Raw genomic sequence first — 13,182 nt, forward strand, 5'->3', positions numbered from 1 at the left:
GAGGAAGGAAAAGGGGGGAGTGAGCGAGCGGCTGCGTGGTTCCAAGTTGCCGGCTGGGCTTAAACCACGACAACCTACAGCTGTATGTTCTGCACTATAATAGTAAACACGGGAATTTGGGACTTGGCCATGTTTGCCATTATTGCATGAAGCACATAAGACACAGGTAAGGATGCTAATAATCTCACACTTATATGACACTTTTTTTCCTGCCACCTGTTTTGTAGGAATCTTCCCTCTAATGAAATTGGCATGAAAGCCCTAATCTGAGGGCAAAGTGACATTCATCCTATACGCTTCACAAAGAAGTAGTTTTAGAATTAGTGATGGTGATATTTCTATTACCTTCACAGACAGCTTTAAAAATTACTATTAAAAATACTATCTCCAGAATTTTTGAGGACATAAATACTTCAATTAAATAGTATTTCCTTTTTTAAATTAAATTTCTAAACACTAACAAATATTATATGCATTAAATATTATCAGGTAGTACATATAAATACATGAAACATTAAAAATCTACCTTCCTACAGAAAATGCACCGTATCCATAATAAAGTGAATTGACTGTATTAATTAACTGAAGACTTCCTTAAATATTGTTTTCATTATAATGACTTTGAATTTTGATATGTTCTGTAATAAGTCTTTCACTTTCTAAGTAATGACTAATTTCATCAGTCTGTGATTACTTACAAAGTAAAATGAATAATACTATTAAAAACTGAGTGGAAGGCAAGGAAATACTTAGCAGACAATTAGCAGATTCCTACTAAATGACATTGTTAATGAACTCTGCCATGCGGCTGCATGGTATGTAGTTACTGGCTGGATTTAAACAGACTCTTAGAATGAAGCAGAAACATTCACTTGAGCACACATACAGTAATGAACAAGGAGGTACAATTCTTGTACTCTTACAGAAAGGCAAAATACAAGTAGATAAAGGAATCTCCCGACATTGTGAAGTACTTCTCAAAATAGCACTTTCCTTAAATCTTTGGACTGAGTTCCTATGGATGAGATATTTCAAGACATCTGGCTAGCTCCACTTTCATGAAGTTTTATGCAACTGCAGGTGAGCACTAATCTCATCGACTTCCCCTTCTGAAATACGGTCAAACCCAAACCAGAATCTGATTTGGTCTTCCCTCACTGCTTCTCTATGGTGTTGTGCTGTCCCCACTTCAGCACAACCTGGGACTCCTGCTGCATGTTGACCACTTGCTTTTCAGAACTCCTTTGCTGCGGGCAGGCTGAGGCCATGAGTGCCTTCCCAGCAGGAGGAAGGGAACCCAGCAAGGTCATATGGGAGAAACTGGTGGTGTTTGATCACAAATGTTTTGCTGGTAAGGAGACAAGCCATCAAAACTTGACTATCAGAAACCACTTCTGGTCCACTTGAATGAATCTATGTCTGATATAAAACATAGGAAGAAAGGGGATAAGTAGGACCTACAGTGTTTTGTAACTTGAAGAGATGTTCACAGAGAAAGTTCAGATTTATAACTGCCTGGTAGTAAGTATTCACTTAATTCTTATATATTTTCTACAAGAACAGGCACCTGTTATTCTGATATGGATAAAGGATTTCTACTACTATACACATACAGAGAATGTTTTAGAATATGCTCTTTAGCAGAAACAATAGAAAATTGTATAATAATGATTTCTGTGTAAAAGAGGAGTCTTTATCCTTTAATGAACCATACTGACAAATGGCAGCTTAAAGCCGTTACATATGCATACTGTAATTGTTAGTTGCTAAAACCTTGTATCATTCCAGCAGTAACAAACTGAATAATAAGACAACCATGCAGCCAGGTACAAGTGAGTCTAGAAGAAAGGAGCAGTGGTAGCCACCATACTTCTCTGCCATTCAGATCCCAGGCATTATCGCAGCAGATATTTTTACAGCAATGTTAGTAATCTACACCATAGTAGAAGTCTTTCAAGTTTCACCTCTATAAATGAAGCAAACTCAAGCCAGCTCTCAAACACAACACAGAAATATGAAAAGATGTGAGCGTTCATAATAATAATAACAGTAAATTTCTTGTAAACCTTATGAAAACAGTATAATTCATTTTGATTTGATTTAGCTATGCATGTGTGGGGAAGAAACTTCGAACACAACAGTCAGTTCCAAACTATTCATGTTATAGAGTTTAAAGCTTTTCAGTTTGGTCAGCACTTAAATAACATAAAAACAAACCACGACAGCAATTATGGGAGACTGCTCCATGTAATGGTTTGAACTAGAGTTTTTAGTGGATACATATAAAAGAACAAACAAAACTGGTTTAATGATACTGGTTTTTCTTTATTCATGGTATTAATTTGCCCCCTTGAACAACTGGATACTGCTGAGCACAAATCTCCCAGTTTTAAGCTTTGCCCAGATTTCAAGTCTTAAACAGAAAACCACACTGATTTGTACTTGTACAATATGTACTTGTATACATATTTGCCGTATGTTTCCCAGATTAATAGGTCAGATAAACTTGCACAATGCATAGTTGTGTTTGGTTTATGTTTAAAAATGGCCTTCCACCACTGGGTTTTTCTGCACTATTCTCATACCAAAATGTATGCGAATAAAGCTGGCAGTGATCAGTATCAGATTAAAAATCAGTTAAGGATGATCAGTATTCTGTCTGGGCTTTCCCAAAACCCCAACATCATTCCACCAACATCGGAGAGGCATTATTCATAAGTATCACCGTCAGATACATATCATAAAAGATTATACCTGTTAGAGACCGCCTCCTACTTCTAGTTGACTCACAGTCAAATGAACACGCTGTAAATTTTGACCAAGGGGTAAATGTGCAGTCATCTTTGCAGGGAATGAGGCACTCTTGTACAAGAGACGGCATAGCTCCAGCCCACTGCACACAGTCACCAACAGTGGCAGAGTCGTTGTGCTCTGACAGGCATGTAACAGCTGAAAAGTAAAAGTACAGAAATCTTTATATTCTTATACATCTTGTATTATATTCTATGCAGTCAGTATTTGTGTTCTATGTGAGATTTTCTCTCCTGGGTTAATAGGTTAACATTGATTTATTTTTAGGTCATTATTCATGCATCACTCAAATGATACATTGCACAAACAAACAAGAAAAGATTTAATACTGCGGCTATGTGCCAGAAAACGTATTTGGTCAAGACCAGGATTCCCAAGCTTTGATGCACACAATAGTCATGGAACTGAAACTGCCTCAAAGTGAAGAAAAAAATAATTTAAAAGAAAGCTTCCTTCGAAACTGCAATCTTTTCCATATTTCAGATGAAAAGAACAACTGTCTGAGCAGCTTTCCCACACAGAGTGGTGACCTCTGCTCTGAGCAGCAGATGCTACAGCTAAATGCTTCTGGCAAAATGGTGTAAACATCAGGTCTGCTCCCTCCAAACTGAATTTCCTAAATATTGTGCTACCCCTTGAGCTCTACCACTCTGGCCATCTGAACCTTTGAATCTCTTGCATAAGTGGAGATGTTTAGGAGGAAGGGCACAAGCATTCAGCCTGTGGCCATGACACAAAGGGGCTGCAGCTACCACACTTTACTACAAGTCTGCTTTTACAGTGCAAGACAGCTTGCTATGAGAGCACTACTGAATGGATCCTTTAACAGGGAAAAGTAAAAAAGAAAACAAAACCCCAAACCACAAACAAACAGAAAAATACAATAAAATAAAAGAAACCTGCTCTGCAGGTCTCAACTGAGGACAATGTCACTCTACTGAGCTCCATCCAACCTGAAGGGCCTTCACACACAGGCAGAAGCAGAGCCCCTGTGCATATACTGAGCTCTGCCTTCATACACAGCACGATCAAGGCTGCAGCCCACATTCAAATACAATGCACTTCTCTAGTCTCCTGCCCAAAGCTTACAGGTCTCTAAGACTGGGCCCTGGCAATAGGAAACAAGAGGCACAGGGCTGGGCTGGGGCTGTGGTCTCCGAACCTGGATGTAGATGCCTCTGGAGCCAGGCAAGATTCAAACAAGGTTGCAAGGGCATAGCCCAACAATTAGGATGCACTGATTTGCCACCAGTTTTATTTTAGGTCAATGCCCTTTTCCTTCAACACTCCTGTCCTTTTTTGGACTGTAATGATTAATTTTTCAGGGTGGATGGTGGCACTGGATAGACATGATGGAGGACAAAAGTATTAATGTGTAAATCTGAGTCATGGGAAACCTGTAATAAAACTTGCTAAAGTTATTATAATAAATAAAAATAGTCTGTACATTACGGTGTCTTTAATTTCATTAATAATAATTAATTCTCACAAAATCTCTAAGATTATAGGCTATTTATATCCTACCTTGTAGGTTAACCAAAGCAAAGATAGGTCATGACTTGACTAAAGTAATAAAGTCAGGGACAGAGTTAGGAACTGAATTTGGCCGCAAGAGTTTATTCATCTCAGGCTCTCTGATTTCAGGCAAGTCCACACATCATACCATAAAGCAATGGAAGATGAAATGATTTAATCCAGAATTCATTATTTAACTTTAACAAACTGTGATATTATTTTTGGAGATTCCTAAACAATTCAGGTTTTTGAGGCAGCATATATTTTTCCTTGTTGCCAGCACTTAATGCAACGACGAGTGTATAAAGAAAAAGGGAAAAATAACTGTTTTCTTACAGTTAAAGGATTTACTGGGGTGTAACTTGGCAACGAGTACACCTGATTTTTGTTTTTTAACTACACTACTGTATGGGAGCAAGGGATGGGTTGGCAACCACCTGGAAATAAAAAAAAAAAAAACAAACAAAAAAAAAACAACAACAAAAAAACCCAAAACGTATTAAAATGTAATTAGATTTCTAAGGAAAAAATCAGCATTTTGAAGAGCATGCAAAAGGTAAGCAATTGTTAAAAGTCTCTTTAGACACAAATGACAATAAATCAGCATATTAATAACTACCTCTAAATTGCTGATCCTCGCCTTTGACTTTCCATGCATGTGACCCTTCCTAGCTCTCAACTCCAGCAGTCAGAAACTTGGACACATTCCCCTTCTCAGTTACAAGAGTGTGAGGACAGAGGTCACCACTCTGTACGGGAAAGCAGGGTAATTGCTCTCTTCAGGAAGGTTAAACAAGTAATAGAATCTGATGCCCAAGGTCTGTGTAGCCTCATTACCTTCAGCAAGGACACCAAAGACCTGGCAACACAAATATGTCCATGTGAAGTATGGCCAAGCGTATGCAAACCATCCTCTCAGCATTGCTACAGCCACTAGTGTCTGCAGGGAAACAAAGAGTATCCTACACCACCAGCCCTGTGAAGTAATTTTTGCAACTTCATAATAAACTATCATGTTGCAATGTTTACTACTGTCTGACAGAAAACCACAATTCATTCTGACATTTATTAATGGCAACACAAATGATGGAACTTCTAAATATTGATGTTAAACTAGACACTCCATGCTGCAATGATTTATTATCTAATAGCCTGATCTTCTGCACAAACGTGCTTAATTTTAAGCATACCAATAATTCACCGAGCTTGTTGAGCCTATTTTAATGCTAAAAGTGATGGATATATAAGGACGTGTAAGATCACGGCAAATATTTGACAGAGATCATGGAGCTTAAAGAAATTGCTGTAGAGGAAAGTTAAAATTACAAATAATATAGTGGATTATACATGTATAAGCATGGAGACATGATAGAGTTGAAAAGAAGAAAATGCAATGGATAGTCTAGTAAGAGATCTAAGACTTAAAGGAGGAGAGGAGGATGATCTCCTGTGAGGTGATCAGGGACAGGAAGGCGGTTGAAAATAGAGAATTGCTTCTTCTCTCTACTTTAGGAATTTTTGTAAATGCTGATCCTAGTAACTCAATCCAGTCATTCCTGAGAAAGCAAAAAAACCCTCCTGCCAGCAAGGAGAGAAGGCACTGACGAAAGAGTAAGGAATCCAAAAAGCTTTTTTTGACGCCTAAGACACTACCTAGAAAGCAAACATTTCGCTTGCTTCCCGCACTTCTGGACTTTTGCACTTACCAGTGCCAATGGTGTTATTACTAAGCTGGTAGACCCAGATGAGCACCTATTTGGTGCAGCTGCATCACTGCTGGGAGAACAGGCACTTTTTGTTTCACGTGCACAAATAAAATGCCAGCCACGAACATCCAGTACCCTTACATACCAAAAACCCAGACTGCCTTGGATTTGCCTAAGCAGTACAGTACATTTCAGTCATACTAGGAGGCAATTAATTTCTACTCAAGAGACTGCTAACATCTTCAAAGACACTGCCAATGCATGACTTCTTCAGTTTGAGCTGAATTATCTTTAAAAGCTTGAGCTTAATGGGCCTGATATTTACAGCATGTCAATCACAAAAATGGCAGGATTTCTGCTACATGCTTACAATGATGCTTACGGTGAGCAGCATAAACTGCTAAAACAAATTAAGTAATAACAAAACAAATGCCCCATTAGGGCGTTTCAATGGATTGAAAAAGACGAGACAGGAATCAGCAGAGCTGATGGATCCATTCCAGCGATTCGTTCAGGAACTCATCACCTCATTTCTGCCTGCTGTAAACTTATTTCTCAGTTAAGTTAGCTTTAACACTTAAGAGAAAAATATTTGCAAATACAGGCACTTCTGGAAATAGAATGAGACAAATTTGTTTTCAGTGGACCTTCAGGAAAGTTAGTAAAATTATTCATCCTCCATGGTTTCAAACTACTGCTTGGGTTGGCTCATGTGTGGTTTATGTTGCATAAAAAGTATTTCCCTGTAATCCTCAGTTCTGTCACAGTGGTTTTAAATAAACTCATACTGCAAAGCCATTTCTGCTATGTCAACATCTCATTTTTTTAAAGCGGGATGCCACTGGAGAGCAAATGCAGTCCATTTGCAGCCTTACGCACTGAGAAAAAAAAAACCACATAGTAACAATAAATCCCTCCTAGACATAATGTGTGACTTCTACCATCTCTGCGGCACTTAGAATGGCCACAAACATATGAACAGAAACAGCTAATAATAGGACACTACCAGATAAAGGGTTTCAAATTATAATATTGATTCCCGTAAAGAGGGGAAATGCAGGATTTCCTTTTGAACTCCTGCTATTCTTTCTTATTACCACCAGTCAATGCCACCAAACTGGAAATAAACACTTCAGGCCAAGCTGCAGGATGATAATTCATTTCTGCTGAATTGCACAAAACAATGGATGGCACTCAAAAAAAAAAAATTACACCTTTCTCATAATGATAGAAATGATATCATGAGTTAAACTGCAAAGTAATCAGGTTTAAAATGCTAAAAGAAAATACCTTCCCCCCCCCCCCCCCAGGAAAGAGCTGGAATTGTTTAACAGACAGTGTGGAGACACCACCCGTTAAGGTGTCAAGAAAAGTTAACAATTAAATGAGCAATGAAAATAGCTGCAGATGCTACCTCTTTGCTTCAAGACGTAAGTCAAGTGTTGAATGTACAGCTTGGGGAGGAAATTTCCCTTTCTGCAGTTACGGACACTGAACAAGGACTGCTAACAGGATATTCAGTCTAACAGGATGACAGTCTCTGCCTTCTGGTTTTATTTTTACACCCACAAGAGTATGTTTGTATGCCACCGTGTTGGCATATGGCACGCAGAAGCATATGGAAGCTATATTCTTTAACTACATTTATCTCAAATTAAAAGTAAACACTAGACACTTCTATAAACTTTTATATGGTGAAATCAAATGTTTGCATGCTGTCAAATTGCAGAGAGAATGCATCCTTGGATGATGCTACATCAACACCAAGTATGTCAGCATCAAACTGGGGTAACTCAAGTGCTCTCAGGAGACACATGCCTGACTTAGAAGCACTATAGATGGCCCTAACAAAAGGAGTGTATAGAGAAAGAAGTAATACAGGCATAGCATTGCATCCAATAAGGAAAGATAACATAAATATAGTTCCTCTTAAGTAAAAATCCAATTACAGACAGTCTCAGTAATTATATCCATTTACCAAAGTTATAATCAATTCGCCTTTAAAAATGCATTTCAACAGTTTCCAAAGGGTAAAAAGCTGAAGAGTGAAAATATCAACTACAAACCAGTAAAATTATATTGTCTATGGCACTTCAATTTGGGAAACCTAAATTAGTGGTTTCAAAACTCTGGAATTAAATGTCATTAGAACATCTGAAAACAATGACTGATAATTCCAGGAATTACATTCAGCCAAACACTAAAACTAAAGCTGTTCAGTAGTGCAAATCAAACAACTGGACTTAGTACAGGAATAACAGGATGACCTGTAAGGTTAGGCAAGAGGTCTAATGCCCAAGAGGTGTAGACACAATGATGTAATAACCTTCTCTGGCTCCAAGCTCTAAAAATGTGTGAAAAATCAAAGCCAGCATGAAAGGCAAAGGGATCATTTGAATCTAGCTGTTTACAATCTCATTGTTCAAAAAAAACTCATTTTGTGTTGATTAATTATTCTCATTACCCCTCAATGTAACAAGATAACATATCACTACTTATACATATCACTAATGATAAGTGAAAAAGGAGGTCAAATACAAAATGTTAGGAAAAAAAGAAGAGAATAACTTTAAGGATCCAGACTTACTGACTACAGTTCTGGCTCATGATGACCTCATTATTTTCTGCATTGATGCTTCTTTATACTTAGAATCATTTGGATTGGAAGGGACCTTAAAGATCATCTAGTTTCAACCCCCCTGCCTGCCATGGGCACCTTCCACTAGAGCACATGGAACATTTATGTTACTCTTGGTACGTTAACATGACTCCTAGTTAAAGGAAACCAGAAGCAGACATAATGTTAAGACGTAAAATAAGACTCTGCTGACACTCAGGGTTAAATCTATGGTCCAGCTTCTATAAGGACATAAATATACATTTCTTTTCATCACTGGATGTAGCAGCAGTCCCTGAAATGAAGTGTGTCCAAAGTCTGGACTAACAGAAGCAAAACAAAAATTAAAATTAAAAGATAACCATTAAAATTAAATCTGAGAAAAGAACAAATGATGCCAGGAAGGCCATCGCAGACACAAATCTAGGAAAAATACCAGAGTAAGAGCTGGAACAACTAGTTATGCAGCAAGGAAACTGGCTCTAAGATCAGATTCCCGTTTTGTAATTGTTAATTATATTGACAGTAGTGCTAAAGGGCTAACAATGCCACTGAGCAAACACAGTACTGAATAAACACAGACCCCAGCAACGTGCTCTATAAACAAACAACAGGAACCCGAGATGATGTTGGGAAGCAATAAAGATGGTAAATATCAACTGAAAAGATAAAGGAAAGCAACTTAAATGATTTACATGGAAAGAGGTCAGGGAAGAATTGGGTACAAAAGTTGGGTACAGAGAACTAGCATGGAGAAAAGACTGTAGTGAAGGAAAGGGGAGAAGTTTGGGATGGAATTAGAATGGAAGAAAAAAAAGCATGCAAAACTGTGAAGATCCTTCTCAAGTTATAGGTCCAGGTTCTAGCTGCTCTTTGGGTTGGTTCCTCTCTGCAGCCTTTCCACAATAAGGTGTGCATATGGGGAAAAAGACAGGTTAATCTAAGTACAGGAGGCTCAGAAGAAGAGGAGTTTTAGCTGCAGGTTTCTGGGGGCCAGCGTGGTGGTATGCCACCTCCAGCACAGCTAAAGCCATGCCCCTGCTTGGGTACCCATTGCATGTGTCTGACCCAACCACAGAGCTCCCACACGCAGCTCCATGCCATTGGCATACACCAGAAAGGGACAAAGCAGTCTGTACAAAGCAGTCTGTATAAAAGGTCTGCGTACCAAGGGCACACGTCCCTCCCACACTGTTCACTCTTCATGGCTCATGACTCTCAGCCAACATGAGCAAGCATGAGAAGAGAGCAGTTGAAAGGGATTACGTATGTCCAGGGCTGCGTATTAAAACCAATAAAATCACTGCAGGCTGACCTCTGTCATATAATGCCTTAAATTGGACTCATCGCTGTTCCATTTTCAAGTAACCTCTTAGGAGTACAATTTTTGATACTTATGGATGAGCTTATGGATTATTTGGTTTGGAATATATGATTAGAATCACTGTAAGAACTGAGCTGTGCATGTCAATTTTGTTACTTGTTGCTTTAATTTTTCCTCATCTGCGAACCAAGACTGCCCACTGTTTAAGGAGAAGTAGGAGAGAAATACATTGCCGCAAAGGCCATTCCTCCTCCCACCCACATAGTGAATGCAGAACGCAAGATTGATACATCAATGTCTAGCACCATTTTCACTGTAATACGAGTATTTTCTTATTGCAAATGGTTTCACACTCTGCTTGGCTAGAAAGACAAAATAATATGATTTTTTTTTATGTTTCAAATTTACTTTGGCCAGAGAATAACTGCAATCTGAGTGCTCCTACATTATGCAATCAGTCTAAGGAACCTTTCATATTTTTTCCCTTTTTTTCCTAACATTATTATAGGTTTTGAATTGCTTTTACTTTCATTTTCTATAAAAAAGAAAATCAATGGAAGTGCATTAGATGATTAATGACAGAAATTATGCTTCTGCTCCTTTCAGAGAACATAACAAAATACAAAAATATGCTTCCTTTTTTTCCTTTTTCTGTGTCCTACAATTACTAAAATTGCTTGAGTTCAATTTATTTGTAGCACCTATCATCAAATTATATTTAAGATGAATTATTTATTGCATAACTTGAAAATAAAACTAAGACATCTTGCTACATACATATATATCGAGACCACAGTAAATAAAAAGAAGCAAACATGCCAAATAACATGAGAAAATGTAAAACAAACACAACATCTACAGTAACTCAAGTAATTCAATTCTAGTAACACAAGTTCGAAAATCACTTAGCTGATTAAGAAAGCACTGCTTCCTTTTGAAAGCTCTTCCTCAGTTAGATATTCAATGGCCATTTTTTTTTTTAGTGATAGCTGGATGAACTTAAAATCTCATGAAACCTGGTTTATTTCAGCCAGGTACAGCGTTTGGTAGCACCCCATGGTCATCTTTCACGACAGCAGTAGAGAGCTCAACACTATGGTCAACTCACATGGCAAAACCAACCTTAAGAAGGTCTCAGAAGACAGTCTTGTAAACTTATCCAGACAAATGTCCATTTCAGTCAGAATTTTTCTGGCATTGAGTTTGATCAAATTAATCACTCGTATCACCTTTCAGATAACCAGGCATTTGAAAACATTGCATTATGTTGGTTTAGGAAATACATTTGAAGATCTTGTGCTGAAAGGCAGGCACTCTGCCATTTCACTCCATCTACCGCTTTAGTGAAGCGCAGATACTAAATCTAGAATGTAACGCTAACACACTGACGTATTTACAACTCCCCCATTATTTTTAAAATATTACAGTCCAAGATAACACCAAACGATTTTAATCTACCCTTTCTCCTCAGTTTCCTACTCCCCAGCTCTGGCTCTTCTCATTTAGGCTTTCGAAACTCTTTGCTGCTCTTGGCTGATCAGGGACCAGCAACTAAGCTACTGTGGACATACACATGCCCTTCAACAACTTTCAACTCATCCTTATGCCTCCTGCTCTCAAGTAGCCATTCTCCTCTCACCCCTCTTAATTCTGTTCTTAATACCCAAATCCTACCCTACCAGGCACTAATTCATTCTCCAAAATTCGTATTTGCTCACTACCTGGTCACACAGCTAACATTTAACAGAGAATGTTTGTCTGAAATTACTGGCCACATAATGTTATTTATAGCACTGTACCTAAGATATGAAGATTTGGCCTGGTATAGAGTAAGACCAGCATGTGGTCTCCTCTATTTAATTGTATTTTTAATTAACCATGCTTTACCAGAATTCAGACCATGATGGAATTTTACAGCATACAGATCTGTCATCTTTATCAAAGTCCAAAACTGTAAGTCAGAAAGTAGTAACATCGAAATTTGGATATCTCCCATAACTTCCTAAATTCCATTCATACAAACTGCTGTTACATTTTTCTAAAGTAATAATGGATTCTGTAGATAAAGTTTTCCTGCATAAAACTTTCCACTTCAACTATCACTTCTCTACAGTAAAAGAACAGATAAGAATACTAAATGCTTTGAGGTTTGCAGTCTGGCTACTCATCTCCAGCCTAAAGCTGATAAAGTAACTAAATCTACTTTGACCAAAGCTAATAAGAATGCATACTCATATAATTCATGTTATCTAAACTAAGTATCTTTCAGCCATCATAAAATAGTCTACCTTGTGAGACAAAATAAAGATACCATACTTGAGACTGAAGGGTCAGCACAGTCTTAAGTACAGTAAAGACTACTTAGATTAAAGGTGAGAGAGGCAGAAAAAGACTGTGAAAAATTTCCCATGAACAACCTTGAGAAATCAAATATTTGAGGCCTTTCCAGAGATTTGCCCAGTAGGAAACCCAAGTACTCAGATTAGAACCCAGTGAGAGCAAAGTTACACTCTGATGTGTGGGAGTCCCATACACGTATACATTCTGTATAAATTATACATACAGAAAGGTTTTTTATACTTCTTCCTAAACACTCCTAGTGTGCGGGGGAAAAGTGTTCTAAAGCAACCCTACCTCAGAGCATCCTTTCTTTAGCAGGAAAAAAGAAAGATAAACAAAATTAAAACAGAACAAAAAAATTCCCCTCAAGAGACTAACAGTCCAAAATACAGAAGGGTATATTTCTATATAGTGTGTATAAAAGACCCTGATTCATGTAAGTGTAAGAATCGGTATTTCCCCTGGGTCATGTTAAGTGAACTTTTTTGTGTGTGCAAAGGAGTTCCAATAGGTTTGCTTCTTAAGAATAATAAAAATAATTACATTCATCTTCCCTTATGTTTGCTGTTCAGACCATTCTCACTGCTGGAACGTTCTTTCTTACTCTTCTTTTGAAGCTAACAGATCTAAAGGGAATATTTGCTTTCCTCTTCTAGTCTCTTAAAAACAAGGTAGAAGATCAGGGAGATCAGGGAAGATGCAAAGGGAGATATTTTACAATATATTATGTTTTTATTATGATGATCTCTTCCTTTCTTACAGACAGGAAAAAAAAAACCAGCAACATTTCTTATGCAGCTTCTGCTACTCTTCCTAGATTTGCAATAAATTCTTATAATTGAGTGGAGATTATAAAGCAGATTGTATTC

At 37.8% G+C, this 13,182-nt stretch overlaps 1 protein-coding gene across 1 annotated transcript in view; it reads right to left on the bottom strand.

The window, feature by feature from the left end:
* Positions 1–2,754: 2,754 nt before the first annotated feature.
* LOC104404744 (thrombospondin type-1 domain-containing protein 7B-like) overlaps positions 2,755–13,182 on the bottom strand; it is a gene marked incomplete at its 3' end in the record, with an annotated part of 115,295 nt that continues 104,867 nt past the window's right edge. Inside the window, exon 13 of the mRNA XM_010013263.1 lies at positions 2,755–2,949. Coding sequence (XP_010011565.1) covers positions 2,755–2,949 — 195 coding nt within the window. The remainder of the gene's footprint in view (positions 2,950–13,182) is intronic.

The sequence above is a fragment of the Nestor notabilis genome, unplaced genomic scaffold, assembly GCF_000696875.1.
Source record: "Nestor notabilis isolate BGI_N333 unplaced genomic scaffold, ASM69687v1 scaffold2884, whole genome shotgun sequence".
Taxonomy (NCBI): domain Eukaryota; kingdom Metazoa; phylum Chordata; class Aves; order Psittaciformes; family Psittacidae; genus Nestor; species Nestor notabilis.